The sequence below is a fragment of the Pseudopodoces humilis genome, chromosome 2, assembly GCF_049639895.1.
Source record: "Pseudopodoces humilis isolate 2021_Gansu_Grassland_sample_001 chromosome 2, ASM4963989v1, whole genome shotgun sequence".
NCBI lineage: Eukaryota > Metazoa > Chordata > Aves > Passeriformes > Paridae > Pseudopodoces > Pseudopodoces humilis.
Window position 1 is genome coordinate 5,213,591 of NC_142201.1, and position 20,172 is coordinate 5,233,762.

At 39.4% G+C, this 20,172-nt stretch overlaps 1 protein-coding gene across 3 annotated transcripts in view; it reads left to right on the forward strand.

Annotated features, from left to right (window-relative positions):
* The window catches only part of PDXK (pyridoxal kinase), a 47,433-nt gene that overhangs the window by 3,188 nt on the left and 24,073 nt on the right, over positions 1 to 20,172 (forward strand). For 2 of the 3 annotated variants that reach the window (XR_001331721.2, XM_005526518.3), the window contains exon 2: positions 17,019 to 17,073. The exons of the other annotated variant lie outside the window; for it this stretch is intronic. Coding sequence is in view for 1 of the 2 variants with exons in the window: in XM_005526518.3 (XP_005526575.1) it covers positions 17,019 to 17,073 (55 nt within the window). In the remaining variant the exon portion in view is untranslated. The remainder of the gene's footprint in view (positions 1 to 17,018; positions 17,074 to 20,172) is intronic. 3 annotated transcript variants of the gene reach the window in all.

A 20,172-nucleotide genomic window follows, 5' to 3' on the forward strand; every position in this document is an offset into this window, starting at 1 on the left:
CCAACAGGAAACCTTTGGTAGGCAGAGGAATTTAAGATTCATATACTGCACCCATCATAATATCAGCTCTTGGGAATCAGTGTGTCAGTCTGTGTGCTCAGTTCTTGGGGCCTCCATGAGCTTCTAAGAAAGAGTTTTGAATGTATAAGGAAGTGGCACGAGAAAATCCCAGCCAGTTTTACCTGGGCACTGGACATTTGCATTTGGTTGCCACTGGAATAGTTCACACTCCTGTCTGCAAACCAGAAAATGTTGATCCCTGCTTATGTCTCAGTAACAGTGATGGTTTAGGGTGGTTTTGTTTGTCTGTTTGTTTTGTCTGCCCTAAAACTCACAGAATTTCAGAAAATCATGCCTCTGTTTCGAGTATTTAATTCCTGACTTCCTTTTATATCTGCTTACCTTGAAGACAGAGCTAAAAGCTGAGACAATCACCATTAATTATTTGGATCTGGAGAATGAAATTGTCTGTCCTGAGCTGTAGAACCATAAACAGTTTATACAATACAGGATAAAATGGCCTTTTCAAATCTGTTCAATTATTTTATTTTATTTTTAACATTTTTTCCCTGCTAATGGAGATAGTTGTTCCAGATATTAAAAAGGACTGATGAGTCTCAGACTAGTTCTCAGTAATTCTCCTTCCTCTGGAAAGAAAATAGTAAGTCTACACTTTCATCTCCTTCTTAATTGTAGAAAAGATGGGAAAACAACTTTGGTAAGCACAGGTGGTAATTTCTTTGATATTTAGGGATGGTCTTGAGCTGCCTTGTCCAGTATATGCTGAGAACAAAACCAGTAGCAGTAGATCTTTCCTAATTATCTACTGCCTCAGCAAAAAAACCTTTAAGACTTATTTTTCTTTATTTTGTTGAAAAGTACAGTCAAATGGCTTAAAAATTGTGTAGAAAGATAAAGTGCATCTCTTATTTAAGATGACTCTTCTTTTTCAAACCTTGCTATTGTGTTAATAGTATGAGTCAGAAGAAGGATTAATCAATCAAAAGTCTTTACAGAGTAACAATAAGAAATGTTCTTACTGGGTAGCTCTTATTTTTGTTACAGATCAAAGGCTGAAAAAACCTAAACCTTAAACAAAAAATAAATACAAAGATGAAAGAATGCATTTGGTCTTTGTAATATCCAAAGATTGTTCTAAATTGCATATCTGAAACAACAATTACTGCTCTAGAATCATACTTCAAATGAAGCTTGTGGGAGACTGTTTTTTTCTCCCTTTGTTCTTTCAAGAAAGGTGGATAAGGGGTGAATGAATTAAAAAAAACCCAAAACAACCCAAGACAAAAAAAAATGCACAACTCCTATGGGAAGGCTTGTTCAAAGCTGTGTAAAGAGCATTTGCTTCTTATGTGGATGTCAGCACATGTAGCTGCAAAAGTTTTGTGAATTCCTTCCACAAGGTGAGGCTCTGAAAAAAACTTGTAATCCAAAAAGTCCAAGCAAGGTGGCTCCCCCTCACATGGCAGCATGGATTTCTCGGGAAAGGCTTTACCAGACCTTTCCAGAAGTGCTTGTCCAGATGAAGCCAGCTCAGGTGCACTGAGAAAACTTTGAACCTCTCAGAACATTGCAGGAGGTGGACTTTCCACCTGCATGGTAAGCTGGGAGGGAAGGTGAGTGGGACAGGACTGGAAGGGGATAAGAAAGTAGATTATTACTCAAAAGACAAAAACAACAAACAACAACAAGAAGGGGTGTCTGTATCACTTTCAGCTCCCAACATTGCTTTGAGATAGGCTAGACTGAGGCTGCTGGGGTCTCACTTTTACCTAATAATGGGAGTTTGTTGGTCCACAACTCTAAACAAAGACACCTCAACTTTCTCTTCAAACTCCTAATGGAATCTTTTCAGCTACTAATGCAAAATAGTCAGCCTGAAAAATTAGTCATTTTGACCTGCCTAAAAGAAGTGCAGTTGGGGTTGCAGATGTGCTGTGGACTCTGAGTGGCTGGGCAGAGCCTCTCATGAACAGAGAGTGGGACTGACTGAACCATCCTCATCCAAGGTCAGGTCTGTGGGACTGTGGGGTTTCTGACTCTTCCTGCAAGTCACTCAGTAGTGGCAGCTTGTTAAATAAGCCTTTGTCATGCAAATACAGAAAATATGGTCATGAAAATACAGAAATGCTGAGGGATGTTCACACAGGCTGATTATAGAACAGTTGTAAAGCTGCAGAAAGTAATTTAAGATGTATTAAAAGTTATTGTGCAGTGTGTGTACGGGGCCAATTGACCAGTTGGCATTTTAAACTTTTCAAAAAGATGGTGATAAATATTTACAATGATTGGTGATTCTGGTAATTCACTGACTTTTTCATAGTAAATGGTGAAAGTCTGAACCATGCAGATGCATATGCTGGTATTTGACACAATGGTTACACTGGAGTGTGTGTAGTGACGTGTAGTGAACAAATAGTTTTTGACAGAAATGTAATCTTTTTATCTGTCTCAACACAGCAAAGGGAAAAGATGAAGGAGGATCCCATTTGGTGTCTAAAGTGCATGCAAATATTTGACTTAAGAGGAAGCAAAAATACTTTACCCTGATTCACCCACTCTCTTTGGGAAAAAAAATTGAGCTGTCAAGAAATTGCAAATCTTATTAAAAGACTGGAAAACCTTGCTTAGAGGTGGATTTGCACTGTTCGTGTGGGGAATATAATGTACTCAGAGACTCAGTGGCAAGTGTTTACTTGCTTAAGGCATTTTTATGTTAGGAATGGCCTTATTTTATGTCTTTAAGTCTTAGAGGTTTTTTTAAAGTTTTCCAGTGTTTGAGGTCTTATTTCTGCTCCAAATTAAATCTCCGGATGAGAGAATATTTTTTTGTGTATAAACAAACAGGGACAGATAACAGAGTGAAGAATGATCAGCTTTCTGGGGAAAGAAGAAAAGGCTTCAAGTTAAAGTTAAAATGTATGGAAATGTATTAAAAAAAAAAGTATAGTTTGAAATAACAAAATCTTTAATTATATATATATGCAAATTGTAAAAAGGTATACTTGAGAAAAACAGGGGACATACAGAGTTACTGATAGCTCTCTAAAATCTTCCTTTAAGTAAACTGTTGTCTTTTACTGTTCACTTTTTCTATTTATATCCAAAAAATTATGGTCACTTTTCCTTGAAAAGCATATTTAGTCATTTTAGATAAGGGATACAGCATTATCCATGGCTGACTGAGCACATACCAGGCAGGTATTTTTAGTTTCTTTAGGCTGAATAGATGCAAGTGGAAGTTCCACTTCAGTTGCTCATGTTGTATGGAAAACAGGCTGGAGTTGGTGAGGCAAGGTTAATGTGAGGAGATGGACATTAGTCTTGGGACATAAAATGTCCATTCTTCTGAAATTACTATATGCAGTAGAGTGTTCAGCTGCATAGTAATATGTACAGGGGATATATATATATATATATATACAATGAGCATAATGTTTGAAACATGCCAGGGAGGTCTGTGCTGATAGATAATATGAGCCCCAGGAGAAACCAGACTAGTTCATCATCTTGTGGCTTGGCAGCAGTGGGATGACTTACCATAGCTAAAAAAAATATTACTGTGCTGAACTACCTGAAATTTTCCAAGCCTTTGTTCAGGACTCGTATTTGTTCATGTTAATTCATCCGTGACACCTCCGAGCTCCAGTTCCCTTAACATCTGGAGCAATTATCCATAGAGCAGGAGAGAGAACTGAGATACCAAATCCTCTTCTGTGGTTCATTTAAAAACAAAACAAACTTCTCTTCACCCTCTGTTATCCTTTGTGAATTTTAAGCATATGGAGTAGTTTGGGCTGAGTAGAAATCCTTTCATGGTGATTTAACTTTGCTGTCTTGAGAATGCAAAGCACCTCTTGCCAGCTGGATGTGTGGGATTGAGGAGGTGCTAGAGCACACACTGGAAAATGGAAAGTCTCTCCCCTGTGGCAGAACAAAAGCTGGAGGGCTTTCTGATCTGTGGATGCAGGTGCTCCCAAAATCAGCAGTAAATGCTTTTCCTGACCTGCAGAGCTCTTCCAGTCTGGCCACAACTTTTCCCCTTCTCCCCACTGCGGGGTCCACTCATGTTTTACCTCTCAGAAGAGGATCTGCTAGGAAATCCCCAGCAAGGGTGGTACAGCTATCAATGACATTAATAAACTGAAGGGAGGAATCCGTGACAGTCTTCAAGTGCCCGTTGGAAACATCCAAAGAAGTGCAGTGCTGGTCTGTCCCACAATATCAAAATACAGCAACATTTTTTCTCTTACTTCATTTGGCAGATTACTAGCCAATAAAGCCAAGAGTTGTTATCCTTCATACTCCCCTTATTTTTAACACTAAGTAATTTGGGTTTTTTCCTGAATTTTACCATGTTTCTTTATAGCTGCTCAATGTGGTAATTCTGTCTTCATTTTCTCTAGGGGGAAAGAAAAAGAAAATTAGTTACAGCAGAAAAAAAAGTGTTGGCTAAATTCTCAAAATTAAATACTGTTTTGCAGAATTGTACACTGGAGCTTGTGGTCATGTATTTAGTAAAGTCTGGCCTAAATCTAGAAAAAATAAATATGTATATTTTACAAATCTGTCTACCTTACAAATCTGTGTATTTTATGAGGCTTTTTTGTATGATGAGTACTACTGCTCAAGGTTACACTGAAGAAAAACTCTTTTTCCATCCATCTTCACTGTGGTTACCCTCATTTTTCTGGCAGGATACAGTCCCTGGCTCACAGGGGTGAGAACCACGCTACCTATGAGAAAACATCAACACAACTCTGAGCATTTAACAAAAGTGAAAACATATGTTTTAAAAAAACCCAGCTGTTTTGTTCTCGCTGTAGTTAATGGAAGTAACGTTGTGCCTCTGCCCATTCATACAACAACCAAACAAATACATGGCAAGCTAATGTTTAAGTTTTATATTTATATTGTCACCTGTCCTCTAAGGCTACTGAAATCTGCTGGTTTCAGTGGAGAAGCCAGATTGGGAAACGTTTGCTCTGGCCTTACTGCTGCCAGCTGGTCGTTCCACCTGCACTATTTTGTGTCCACTTTGATGCTCCAAGGAAAGTAATTTTGTGAGGCCATGTGGTAAACTGCTCTGAGAAGTCATCCAGGATATAAATGACTTGGCAGAAATGGAAAAGAAGAAAGTGAGTGTTTATTTTTTGAGCCAGTTTCCTGATCCAGCTCCCTAACATAGCCCCACAGACAGCTCTTTTGGTATAGCTGAGGTGTCAGGGCATGAGCAAGCCTCAGGCTCCTGCACCTGGTGTCTGCTGAAGGAAACATTTTTCAGAGTACTCTTCTCTAAGACATCTGCTTATTCTGAAGGAAGTGGTGAGACATCCACTCTCTATTAGCTTCATTCTTCCTGTGTGTGACCTTGATCTGATCTTCACATAATGTGGGCCCTCCTTCAGGGAGCTGTTTCCTGTTGTGTTTATTCAAGTATCTCTTACCATACAGTTTAAGGTCTAAACCTTTGGTAGGAGAGTGGGATCCATTCACAGTCTACCTAAGAAGTCCACATAAATCATGTGCTGGATAAAACAAACCTCCTAGGATAACTCCACCTTAGATGTACAAAATGTGCTTGCCACACCTTGCTGATGGACTGGTGATTAGAGATCTGGCTAGCCAAAATATGAACAGCAGGACTAAAAATGAAGTAAAAATTAGAGGAAAAGAATGTGCTGTGGGATCCTACTCCACCATTCCATTGACTAAAATAAAAGAGATCGTTTCCACGCCTGTTGAACCTATTGCTGCTGTCTGTGTCTGCCTCTCCTTATCAGTGTTTGCAAACTTCCTCGTGTAGCACTGCAGGATTCCAGCTGGCAGGAGTTTGCAGTGACAGTATGGTGTTTTTGTCAAATTACATCCAAGTGTAGAAGGAAGCAGCATGAAGATGATGAATCTGAAATCTGCAATGAACCTACTTCTCCATCTGAAATCAGCATCTAAAGTCACTGTTGCCTAACAGTAAAGAGTCTCAGGTGGAATGTGTTTCTTAGGTGGAAGGCAGGCAGAGACCCCCAGCACCACCTCATTCTGCTATTTTTATGTTTGTCCTTTTGTGGGAAGAGTGAAAGGGAAAACAGCAGCAGAACCAAGTTTTTTCATGTCTTTCATTTGCCGTAACCTTTATAAATGAGTGTCTTGAGGATCCATCACTTAATACCACTCCAGACGGCAGGAATGGCCTCCTGCCCATAGAAGGGTCAATAGAGCAGTCTGCCATGAATCTTTGGACCCTGCAGCTGTCTTGATCCCAATCTAGAACTGTTGTGATGCAGGGCGTAGTGCTGAGGAGGGTGTGTGTCTTGCAGGCACAAGAGGCTGTTTGTTTGAGTAGCTGATGGAAATGGTCATGATGTAGAGCGAGGAATTTCTCAGTGCTGAATAAAATGGCTGAGGGGAATTTTGATAAAGGGATATATTTTATGTCATCTGAGCATCTTGCATTGAACATTTAGTAGTGCATGCCAATCAGTCCGTCCAGGTGCAAATAAAAATTAGTGACATGGTGGTATTTGCTCTGAAGTATTCCTGTGTCTCCAAGACTTCTTTGGAAAAGCATCTTTAAGGCATTACTGGATAATCTTGTATTTGACCTAATTACGATTCAGATAAATACTTGCATTGCAAGCCTTTTCAGAAAAATCAAAAAAAATATTTGAGAAGAGATTCACTGCAGTCTCAGGCTGTTCTAGTCTTTTCTGTTCGCTTCGTCATGATATTACAGCTAGATCAGCCCATCAGAAAATTCTCAGTGAGTACCAATTTTGCCAGAGCACTGTGACAAAAGTTGTAGTCTGCTCTTGCAGAAGAGAAAGGATTTGTTTTCTGCTTGAGTCTTTACAGTGTCCTCTGTGGTGTCCAATGCTGAAGTTAGCTTATAAATCCTGAAAATGGGTATGCAGTTGATCACAGGTAAAAAAGGGGAGTCAATGAAGAAACAAGCCCTGTTCTAGTGCCCTACCACCCTCTGGGGAAAGAATCATTTCTTAATATCCAACCTAAACCTCCCCTGACTCAGCTTCAGGCCATTCCCTGGGGTTCTGTCACTGTCATCACAGAGCAGAGATCAGTGCCTGCCCCTCCTCTGCCCCTACAAGCAAGTTGTAACTGCAGTGAGGTTTCCACTTGGTCTCCTCCAGGCTGAACAACCCCAGTCCTTTCAGATACTCCTCGTAAGGCTTCCCCTCTAGACCCTTCACCATCTTCGTAGCCCTCCTTTGGATGCTCTCCAATAGCTTAATATCCTTCTTCCATTGTTGTGTCTTTTATTCAAGGTCATCTTGTGTATATTTTTTACTGTCTGTTTTGTAATTTTCTATTTCTAACCTCAGAATTTGAAGTGGTCAGTTCATAAATCACCAATAATATGTCCAGCATCCCTGTCCCCAGTTTATTTGCTCTAGTATTTTTATCCTGGCACAATATCCCCAATATCCTAATGATTTTTCTTTGCAGTGCCTTGTCAAAAGCTGCACTAAAATACAACTATATTATAAGAACAAAGTTCTCTTTAGATATTTGGTGTGCCTTATTAAAAGCTCAGAGAAAAAAAGAGATTGTTAGTCAATAGCAGTTTCAGTTCGGTTTATCAGCCCACGCCAGCAATTATTCCTGCTTCACTAATTGTCAGGACATGCCTTTTCTTTTTCCCAAGTTCCTATTTCTCAAACTGAATTAGTGTTTTTACTTTTCTGCACCCACCACAATGTATGTTTTTTTGGTTCAGCAGCAAAAGGAAGGAGATGCAATTAAGTGAAAGAGCTGGCACACAGTGAGAGGCACAAGCTGCAACTGGGAAATTTTTCTCTTTCTCCCAGTCCAAATTAGTTTGATTACAGAAATTCAGCCTTTTAAAACATGTTTCTATGCCATCTCCAGAGGAATACAGTGGAGCAATGGTGTTCACTGGAGCTGCAGTGATGGCTGTGTGAGATGAAGTTTCAAACCCTAGGACATTAATGCAAACAGCTTGTAATACAATTCATACATAGAGCAATTCATGGCTTGACACACAGACTTTCTTAATGGAAAGTATTGCTGCCATTACTTCTTGGCAAAAAACACCCCAAACCTTGATTACCTTCTTTGACAGGGTAATTTTAACGGTGGTAGTAAAGTTAATTCTGTTAATGTCCTTCAATTAAGATTGAGTTTAATATATATAAAAAAGTTGGAAGGAATAGAATGGATTTGGTTTATGTAATAGAGCAAAATTTTTTACACAAAAAATTCCTGGCTAATTCAGTTTGTGAACTGCACACATGATCTGCTGAAAGTCAGCAATTTGGAGTCTTACCACAAGATTTCTTGAAAATTCCTTATAAATTGTGTCTAAGTCTTGCTAATCCTCTTGGTTTATATACATCTTTGTGCTATAAAAATTTGCCCTTTGACTGATGCCACAGTTGGGATAAAACTCACAGGGTGTTAAAACAATCAGGGTGGGTGGGGGGGGAATATTTGTATTTTGTGTATTTGTATTTGCTTTTAAATATTCACTTGTTTTTTTAAAAAGCTGCTGTGTGCTTTAAAGGATATAAATCAAAGTAGTCCCCAGTGCTTAGAAAGTTTGACTGGCTTTTGAAGCTGAGGACTTTCTTTTTCCTTTCTATAGAGCCCAGTGGCTTGTCATGTGCTGCTATTAATTTTTGAAAATTAGACACAATTTCACAGTTCGGTGATGAGAGGACTGGATCATCTCTCTTACAAGGACAGGCTGAGAGAGCTGTGTGGTTTTGGTTCATTTGATGATGTGTGTTATACTTTTTTTTCAGTATTTACTCCTACTTTGCACTAACTCATCAGTCTGTTACCATTTATTGGCACAAAGGACAGGATATGCCTGGCTTGGATGTTTCATCATTTGACTATTAATTAGAAGGAGAGTCATCCTTTTTCCATGGAAGTTTTACTTGCAATAAAAGGTATCTTGCTACAAAGCAGAAGAGTTGATGTGCAAGGAATTTAGGTGTTGTAATACAAGGCTGCATTTATTTTGGGGAGAATTGGATGCGTGGAAGTCAAATCCTCCTTTCAGAAGTGGAGTCTCAAAGGTTCTTGTCTCCTGATTGGCAGAACTTTGCTCCTTATTACCTTTTAACCATTTTTCTGTGCCCTTTTCCTGTCAAACTGTGTTTCCCTTAGAGATAAACTCATCTTTTAGAGTTGAGATTTTTACCTGTGGCACATTCGTAGCTCAGATCATAAAAAATCAAGATGCCTTGTGTTCACAATAAAAGAATAGGTATGAATGGCTGAGCTTGGTTTACAACGTCAACTACTGGTACTTTCCCTGGATTTGTGGTTTAGAAACTGTTTCATTTGGGGGCTTATCTGAGAAAATGGGTTTTGATGTGTTCTGGTATGGTAAAGCTAATGTCTTCCAAAATTAAGAACTTTGAAGGAACTGAAGAATTCGGATGGAAGTCTTGCCTTTATTCCATGAAATTTAGGTAACAACCTGTGAACATGTATCGGGAACATAAATGCTATGGAAGAAACATGTATGCAGGTCTACACACGGTGGTTTTAAACAAACTTTGCGTTTTTTCTTTTCTGACACTATTCTGGTTTTTTTCCCTCTGCCTTTTCCTCATTCCAGATTTTTCCTCTAACTTGAGCTGCATTACTGCTTTGTGGTTTTCATTTCAAACCTTAAAATGAATTGCCACTGGAGGCACAAAGCCAGTGCCCTATGAGGGCAATATATATTGGTCATGTTGCAGAGTAGAGAGGTGGTTTTAATTGAATTTCATTCTTGCAGAACTAGGTCATTGTTCTCCAAGGTTGTTTAAATTAAGTACAAACTAAAGCATTCTAGTTAAATTGGTCCACTGGTCATTTAACAGTAAAGGATGTATTATCTTTATTATCAAAGCTGGTGTAGTTAATAGAGTAAACATAGAATACTCCTGGGCTTTACCCTTAGAGCCAGAACTTCAGGTTGGGGTTGTGGTATTTTGTGTGATTTTACACATGGAGTTCCACAATGGATAAAACTGAGCTTTTTGTAGGTAATTGTGTCACTGGATGTTGGAGTGACCCAGGCTGGAAGGGACATGAGGAGCCTCTGGCTCAAAGTTTGGGCAGCGCTAAGTTCAGCCCAGTCTACTCAGGGGTTTATCCTCCTTGGATCTTGAAAACCTCCAATGACAGCAATTCCCAGAGCATCTCAGCCCCCTCTAAGCCCCCTTTCTCTGAATATGTGCATATAATGCATTGGAAATTGGGAATTTTTTTTTGTTTTTTCTAATGTTTAGTATCCTGGAAACCACTAAAACTTAGTTCAGTTCAGGTGTTTCTGTAATTCAAGTGAGTTTCTCTCACACACTTAGGAGATGTAAGATATTTCTCTCTTAAAAAAAAAACCAAACTTTTTTCATTCCCAAACTACATACAAACAACAAAGAAAGGAGAATTTCTTGAGTACTACAAAGTGTGTGACACTTCTGGAAATACACCTTTTTCCCCAGCAGAACATAGTAAAGCTGCATTACAGATTTAAACAGAAGCAGTTCAGTAACAGCTCTTCACATTTCTCAGAGTAAATAAAATTATTAAATGAGAAATTATATTAATATTTACTCGGAGGCAGAGCTAATCTTTGAAGTTAACAGTTTTCTAACTCAAGTGGTGTTAATAATCAGATACCAAATAGGATTAGGAGGTAAAAATGAGTGCCTTTATTTGTCTCCAATGTACTCCATTGGTACATAATGTAGATTACACAAATATAAAGGTTGGCAATCATTGAAACTGAATTCAAGATGTTGCATTTGCTTCAAAATCTTCTTGCTCGTTTCTCTGTTGCTGCACTCACAATTTCCCATATTGTGAAATAGTTTTCTTCTTGTTTTTCATCCTCCCCTTTACATAACAACTGAGACTCTCCTCTGGGATATATGTTTGAATATTTAATTTCTAACAATCTTAGGCAATAGTTTGTTGTGGTGATGAAGTAACACATTTTAGTGTTTATGTGGTTGAAATGTTTTCAGAAAAGAATGAGAAGAGACTGTAAATTTTAAACAAAGCTGTAATTAACACAGCACAGTGGCAAAGTCCAAAGGGTTGCATGATTAGAGGTGAACCATAACGATCCAGCTGTTTATGTAACTGTCCTGGGGTGACTTTATGATACTGGTATCCCCAATCGTCTGGTTTATGTTATATATTAAGTTCTGCACCTTTAAGACTGGCTTTGAGAGCAAGAGAGGGGGAAGAAGAAGCGCGCAGTTTGTGTTAAGGAAAAACATCGCTCCCCCACATCTCGCTCCTGGACTGTGGTGTCTGCAGCACGGACAGACAGCGGGACAGAGCTTCTCTCTGGCTTTTAGTTAGTTTTAGCTAGCTGAGGCAGAGGAGTTCCCTGGACCTTTGTTTGTTTTTTTCCCAATTTTCTTGGATCTGTGCAAGCCTGCTCTGGACTGAACACCCAGCCAAACCCCGGGAGCTCACGCCTGTGGCCCACCGGGGCCTGGGCCTCGGCACTTTCCAGCGACGGAGGGACTGATAAGAACCTGAGCGAGCCGAGCTACACCACATGAAAAGGACTTTTCTTCCTAGACTTGCCATCCCATCGAACAGCAAGAGGTTTTATTATTTAATATTACTCAATTTCTGTTAAATAAACAGCTTTTTCCACTTCTCTCTAAGGAATTTTTTCTTTTCCCGGACCAGTTAGTGGGGAGGGGCATTTCCCTGGGGAAATCCCCATTTGGAGTTTTCCTTCCTAATTTGCCCTAAACTAAGACAAATACAGTTTTTTTTGGCGCCCAACGTGGGGCAAGAGAAAGTGGAAAAACCTGTACTGAGTGTTGGTTGTATTTATTCTGTATCGGGATAAAGCAGTCAGTAGCCATGTTGTTTGGATACATAATGTCTCTTGGGGTGGAGGCCTTCATGTGGACCTGGTCCCTAAAAGTTCTTGAGGTTTTAATACCTGTCTTTGCCCTCTTTCACAGTAGAGGGGCACGGATTAGAATGGTTATTGTGCTGGGCTCGGTGATAATGATTTATAGGAAGTTTATAGAACTACTGAAGTTTCTGTCAGGTATGTTTGGTTTATGGTTTCTTCGCTCGACCCTGCCTCCCAGTCCCAGTAGCACATTTTGGGATTTATTGGTAATTGCACACAGTTTGTTAGAGGAAGACCAGGGGATGAGGCTTTTCAGCCTTTTCTTTCCTTCGTCTCCTTTGAATCTGTTATGTCCCTCTTTGAGAATATCCAGTTTCCCCTGAGTGTTAAGGATACCACATTCCTGGTCACTTTCCTGGTAGTTCAGCTGTTGAGCTTCCTCTATATGGTCTGCAACTTCTCTAGAGTGAGGGCTGAGATATCCAGAGGAGCCAACGAGACCCCTGCCCCAGAAGTAGACTCAGGTGTGGGAAATCCTGATTGGTGTAGAGAATGGGAGAGAATTGGCTGAACTCTGAAGGAATTTTCTGATCCCCCAGCCTGGGAATTTTCACGTGAACAAATTCAGAACCCAGATGAAGTAGGGAATCCAATTCAAAACATTTTCTGTCTGTCTGGGCCTTTAGACTTGCTCTACTAGTGAAACAACTGGTATTTCTTGTGCCATTTAATCCTGGCAATTTTAATTTCTTGGCTTTTTATTTAGGGCATAATAGCTGGATATAAGTTTAAGTGACTTCCGTGCTTTTAGGAAAACAAGGCTGTCTGTCCTCTTCTACCTCATTTTCCAAAAAACCCAGCAACTTTAGAGGTTGTCCATGAATTTTGAAATCTCTTCCTTTCCTGTGTTTTGATTTTTCCCTTGAGTATTTGCTGTTTTGAAGAGGTGCATTTGGATAGATCTCTAGACCATGTCCCTGCCCTGGTCCCACTTTCTCTTTGCAAGGCTGGGAAAGCACTCGGGGGAAGAACTGGATGACATTTGTTCATTTCCTTCAGCTACCTGTGATGAAGTGCTCTGCTGAATTTGATGTCATGCATAACGTGCTACATGCTGATTGTTTCTTCTAATGTGTTCTGCTCTGGTGTGTGTACTTGGATTTAGTCTTGCAAATATTTTTCTGAAATGTGTCACTCAGATCTGCCAGCCATGCCTTCCAAGCACAGAACTCCTCCAGTTTTAATGTTTTGTGATTTAATTTTAGAAGAGTAAGAGTTCTGTCTCTTTTATTTGAAGATACTTGAAAAATATGTTGAATTTTCTCATCTTCCTTTAAGATTTCAGTTGCAAGTATCACTGTATGATGTGATCCAGGTAACTATGGTTTGGGTCTTAAGAAGAGCAACATTTGACATGTGCTTAGACTGCAGGCTGAGAGATTTAGGATGGACTCAGTGATTTTTTCCTTGGAAGAGTGCTTGCCATCCTTACCCACCCTTGCGCTGGGTTTAGATTCACTCAAGGTTTCCAGATCTGTGAGCAAATGACACTTACACAGGGTGACAGGAGAGTGTGGAAACTTGGAATTGTTCTCTCTTGGAGGGCCTGTAGGAGTGAGAGCAGACCCTGCAGGTCAGGGGATGGTGGCAGTGTAGGGGATGCGTGTCCCTGGCAGCTGGAGCCCTTGGACACTTGCACAGTGTCTGATGTCCCCTACACGTCTCAAACCAGAGGCAGCAATATCACCACAGGATCCTTGCTGTAAGGAGCAGGGGAGGTAGCACAGGTATGAACTAAAGCTGGTGTAGAAAAGCAGAAATTAAACATTAAAAGTTCATTTCTTTGTAAGCTCAATCCTGATGTTGATCAAATATGACTTGTTCTGCCACAGGCAAAATCCAAATGAGATGAGTGCTTCAGTTTAGTTACACAGCGGTACAAGGAGCACATGTGTGTATAGAAGCAAGAAATTTTCTATGTTGAGTTTAGTCCTGTTTTGAACGTTTACTTTCTGTTAGTTTTCTGAAGAAAAAATCTATTCTTACTTGTTTATTGCAGTAGGAGAATTGTTATATCCTACGAAATACGTATTTTCAGGTCATAGTTGATACTTGTGTGTGCAAATATGAAAGATTGACTCTTCTTAATATGATTAGTGTCATTCAATTAATTTGCTTTGATCTCAGTTTTCTAGGTCTGTACATACAAAAATAATGTATTTCTAATTAGTTAACTTTCACTTAGTATTTATTTAACCTCTGGTTGGAGTAGAAAATTTTAATTAAGTAGAATAAAAACCCTCAAAAACAATACTTTTAGTTAGCTTTGCCCACAGAATTGAAGATATGATTATATATTAAAAAGGTTTAACAAGACATCTTTTGAACAAAATTCCCTTTGTAAGCAAGGAAAATATCCATCATTCAGTGCATCAGAAACTGTCTCTAATGTCCTTTAGGTGTGAAGCATGACAGTCACTAACACTGTTTTTTAATTGTTGTTTGGAGGAAGAAAACAACACTTCCTTATCCACTAGGAACGATCAGGTTGTTAAAATGAATTATGCAAACCAAAATAAAGACACAGTTCTTTTCTCTTGTCCTAAAAGAGGTGATTGCTGTGAAAAGCTGCTTTTATCACCTCAATCCTGTTTTCAGGTTGTCTTCTGGTGACTAAACTCTATAGGACTTTTCAATGCAGTTTGTCTTGAAAACAAACACAACTTGGTTTAACATGGCTTCAATATTATTTTTGATTATTCTATTACTAATGCTAAGCCTAGGCCTTAGTAAGCACCTTCATAAAAGGAAATGCTTTGGAGTAACGGAGTTATTTTGAGGGTTGAATCAGGTTTCAAAATTAGGTGTATTAGATTTCAGTCTTATATGTTTATTCAAAACAGAACTTTGGAGGAAATTGGAAGCTGTGACAGAATAGACTAACACCAGTAAGTGATTTTTATGGAGACCTTTAAAGGGTTTTTTTTTAGCCTGTTTTGGACCGATGAGAAAAGTGAGAATATCAAGGTCCCTTGCAGAATTTGAGCTGTGGCTTTTCATCCACTCTCCAAACCATTTTATTTATGTTTTACCAAGTGTACAGCCGAGCTAACCTGGCACCTGTCTACCTCCAAGAGAGGTGGCCTCCCTTGTACTTTTCCATCTTTTGGTTGAAGTAGACGAACTGGCCAAAACAAACCAAAAATCCCTAATCCTGTGGAAAACTTGGTTGAGAAATCAAATGATGACTAGTGCTGGGGAAAACACAAAATAAGGACTGCTCATTTTGGTGGCCATCGCCTGGGCCAGTGCTGACCAGTGTTGTAGAGCTGCCCTTTCTGCAGCACTGTGCCTGCTCTCCTTCCCTAAAGCACTGAGTGTAAACCTGATTAGTCAGTAAATCACAGTAAGTGTGTGCTGTAGTCTCAGGGGTTGAGCACTTGGAGAGACATGATCTGAATATTGCAGAGAAATAGATTAATTCACAGTTATTGCCAAGATACTTTAAGGAACTAGCAACTTAGGTCTGTTCATTACAGGAAGGTAATTGATTATGGGATGACAGTCTGGTTAGAGGCCATATTCCCATTTATTTCCTTATAGAGCATGTTCAGACATCAAGGATAAGGTCATAACAGTGTTGTCATGTTCTCAACCATTCAGTTCCTGTGCCTTTAAAATAAAATCCACCAAGGTGAAACAAGAACCTGGGGGGAGCATAGGTGCTGAGCTTAATTTGAACCTGGTCAGGTTGAGGTAACCCACCATTCTGTGTACCATTAATCCGAAATTACTTTGCAATTTGGTGAGGAAGGAGCAGAATGCTTTATTAAATATTGAAATTAGATTTATTCTATGGAGATCTGCATGGACGTGAGCTGTGACACAACAGAAGAGTAGCACCTACAGGCAGAAGGAACGACCTGTCACAGCACGTAGCTTCATTTTGTAGCCAGGTATCGGAATAAAGGGCTTATCACAGGGAAAGTACAGGCACAGGGAAAGCCTGATGTCTGGCACCAGACACCAAAAAGGGTTTTAATCTGTGCAGAGGAGTTGCCTTCACGACAAAAAGGGGAGAGGCGTGAGTCTCGCTGGAAAACGTGACTGGAAAAGCTTTGTTCACCTGCTCCCCCCTCCCAGCAAATTGCCTGAAAGAGGATCATATACAGTGGTGCATCATTCCTGTTATCTCCCACTATGACTCACTGAGCCATACATAGCAGCACTTCTTTTGAGGAGATTTCTTACTCAGAGCAAGCTGGATGTGGAAACAAAGACTTGGCGTCAGACTGTTAATGTCACTTTTGCATTAGAATTCCTTGCATGACACATAAAAATGTCTAAAAATGGCTTGACTAGCAGTGCCTGTCTGTATTAAACAGGTATTGTCAGGTTACAAATTCTCATTAATTTTCTCCTGATTGGATGCTGTTATTTTCATATTTATATATTTTTGGGCAACAAGAATATTTGTTGATTGCACTAGGAAATTATTGGGTATTTCAGTATTTGGATTGCTGGTAATGCAGTGTAGCAGGTGGCTTTCAGAACATGCTTTAGGCTTTTTTATTCTGTGTTTGTTTCTCCCCGTTATTGCCCAGTCATATACCAGATTAATTCTTCATGACTTCTTTCTATTCTCTATTAGTTGTAAAGGAACTGATTGTGACATCTGAGTATGGCTTGTAATGTCAATCCCTTTTAAGATCCTTCTGTCCTCCTTTAAGAAAAAGTGGTCTTCTGGTATGCAAACAGCATCATTTCTCCATATTGTGCTTTAATTTAGTACCTTGTACTTCTTTTCTTGCCAAGAAAGGCCAGCCAAGGCTTTCTTCAAGGTTTCAGTGCTTGCTGCTGGACCAGCCCCTCTGCCCTTATCCCCAGCTGAACTCCAGCCTGAGGATCCCGAGCTGTTTTTCTGGTGCTGTTGCCAGAGGCACTTTTGTTCCCTGTTTGTTGCTGTAGTAGAGCACTGTGCTGTTTATTTTGCATGTTTGTTGACTCAGCTCCCAAGATTCTTAAGTATGCATTGGAAAGCCAGGAGTTCTTCCTCGTGTTTTGTGGTATGGGTAATGTATTAATGAAGCTGTGTTAGTAAAAGAACTTTTCCTATTGCTGTGTTCTATTACAGGTTTTGGGATTTGAAGTTGATACGGTGAACTCTGTCCAGTTTTCAAACCACACAGGTAAAATTTTACAGATACTACTCCACAGTCACTGAACTTGCTCAGCATGGGGCTCACCTCATCCCATGGTAGTGGAGAGGACGTTTGTCTTATGTTTTCACTCACATTTTCATGATATAGGATGGAAATGTAATTTTCACGTTTTGTTTCAAGTCTCACAGAAGTCTGAATATGGGAGTGGGGCATTGATATGATGGTGCTAATGTCCCCTTCTGCTCTTCAGAGTGTGAGTTTCTTTTGTTAGGGAGTAACCTAATTAAGTCAGATAGTGAAGTAACACAAATACAGCCATTTACACAGCCAGGCATGCAAATAAGGGAATCTTCAAAATGGCTTTCTGTGAATTATGGCTCTGTGAGAGTCATAGTCAAATTACTAACCCAAATATCAGAAAAATACTGAAAGTAGATGCAGTATTTCCTTGCTATGTGCCCATCCAGGTACTATCAAGTATCCAAAAATCTCATTTTGGTGGAAAGAAGGGTGTTGATACATTTCGGGTGTATTTTTATTTAAGCTCTAAGCCTGAATGGAATGCACTCACCTAATACATTCAGACTTCCTAATACAGTGCTATTTTTTAAAAGAAAGCTGAAATTTATGTTTATTTTAGCAATACCTTTCACCCATGAAGAAGCTCCAAGCAACTTGCTATTTTTGGATCACTGGAGACACACCTGCTGTCTTGGTGGTGTCAGGCTGTTTGAGGGGAGAGCTACTCTAGATAGAGAAAATCTCTAAGTGTCTTCAGAAAATAATGTGGGAGCAAATTCTGGCTTTAACATCTTGGAAAAGAGCAAAAGTTGTTTGTGACAAAGGAAAAAGAAGGCAAAAGTTGAGGTACTTCTCTAAATACCTCTACAGATACACATCTATTAATAAACTACTAACTTTTGGAACAGAGATCAGACTCTGTTGAACTTCATGCAGCCTTCAAAAGGTTGTAAGATGCCTATCATGGAGGGAATTTAGTGTCACCTTGGAAATAGAAAATTAGTGTTTCAAAGGTGGCTTGAAAGCTGTCTCTGCTTATTGAGGAAGGGCACAAAAAAGGTAATAATTAAACAAGGGAATGAGGCCTTTCCTAGCTTAGGCAAAAATCTGCTTATTTTGCTTGTACCCTTTGGCACAGTACAAAGGTTCTCTTATACTTTTCAAAGATGCTTAGGTTTGACTTCTGTTTACTTAAAGAATGTATTTAGTTTTGCAGTTTGGGATTTTCTGTTGTTTAGTTTCAGTAGTGGGATAAAACTGTTGTAATCTTCCAGAAATTAAGCAATTTTTTCATGTCAAATTATTTGGTACTTGAAATGCATGAGCAAGTGTGGTTTGTTGGCTTTCTGTTTCAAGATCAAATCAGCTTTATAGGGCACGAAAGAGCTTAATAGAAGTTTTATTGACCATAAACTGAATGTGTCTGAAGGTGGGAAAATTGCATTATCAGTAGGGTGACCAGGTTCTTAAAAGAGAGAAGATTTTAAATTTGTTTTTAATAGTATCACAGCCAAGGAAGGATTATCAGTGTTCCATTCAGGGTTTGGCAGACAACCTCTGGAAGGAACAGTAAATTAGTGATTCCTCCTCCCACAGGAAGACCAAAATGAGCATCCCAAACCCAAAAATATCTCAAATATCACAAGTCTTTAAAATACTGGAACTACTCCTGATGTCTAGGATTCACATTTTTTCATTTTTTGACTTTTTTCTGTATATATATTTTTTTTAAATTTTTTTTTATTTTTCACTAAATCTGTTAAAAATCCCAACATTTGCCACACAACCTCATGGTTTTGGGAAGCAGAGCTCATGTCTGGCACTGTCCTGCAGTACACAGGCATTGTGAGTGAAGTTAACTTGATTTTCCTGTAAAAACAAAATTTTGCAAGAACCATTTCTGTCATCATCATTAAAGCTGGAGGACAAACTCCTCCTTCAAAATCTAGTTGTGAACTTTAATTTCTGAAAGAATGCTAGAGGAGCAGAGGTGGAAGAATGTGTGGAGTTTTGGATATGGTATACTTTCTTTCCTTCTTTCCCTGTTTTTAAATTTGGAATTAGCAGCAAATAAAATGCAGAGAGAATTTATGACTAACAGACTTTGGTGAATCATTATTGCTCTTTTTTTGCTCTGTCTACAAATGAGTAAGATACCACAGGCCTCCTTCTGCTGACTCCTGCTCAGAAAATTCAGCTTTCTTTAGTTTCTGATAATCCTGAAATTTGGAAAATGTGCTTTGAATCAGTGCCCCTGGAAGAATAGTTTGTCATTGCTTCGTGAGGAACTTCAGTGATTAGAGTGACTCACACTTGAGTGGCATCATGCTTCTCATACAAATGAAAGAAGCTGTCATGCAGCCTATTAAGACTGTGCTCTTTGTCCTGTATTAATGTACTTTAATATATTTTTTGCAGAAGCATCTCCTCATATGATGGGCAAAAATAAAAATCTAGATTTATTTTTAATTGTATAATTGATTTTTGTGGGAGTGCCTTTTTAATTCTTCAGTGATTTCCAGTTTTGTTTCTCATTGGTAGGTTAATTTTAAACAATAATGTGCTTACTCTGCCATCCAGATCCTACCTTTGAAACAGCTCTGGAACAAACAGCCTGGGGTTTTTTCTGTTACTTTTCCTTTTATTCTTGAGCACGTTTGACTTCCACTTAGGGGGTGTGTAGTAGGTGGTTGGGTTGGCTGGTAGGTCTAACACATGAGAAATTACAGTTATGTCCTGATGTGATTCTGCACAGTCCGCCCACCCAGGTGATTCATTCACCCCTGTGTGTGCAGGGCAAAAAGAAAAGATCTCCACTTGTGCCTGACACTGGTAGCATTTTACTCCCACACTGTGGCCAGCTGTAAAAAAATCCAGTGGGGATTTGGTACTTAATTTCTGGCTTTGTTGAAGGCTTCCTGGTAGCTACAGATGAATCATGTGTTCAGACCAGGTTGTCTGCCGGAGTTTGCAATGTGAATTTTGTGACACAGCTGGGCCTAGATTGCCTGTCCATCATGAGCTTTAAACACTACAACTTTCTTCCATTTTTCCATGTTCCTGGAGCCGCTTGGAATAGTTCTGTAGAGAGCAACACAAGGAGGA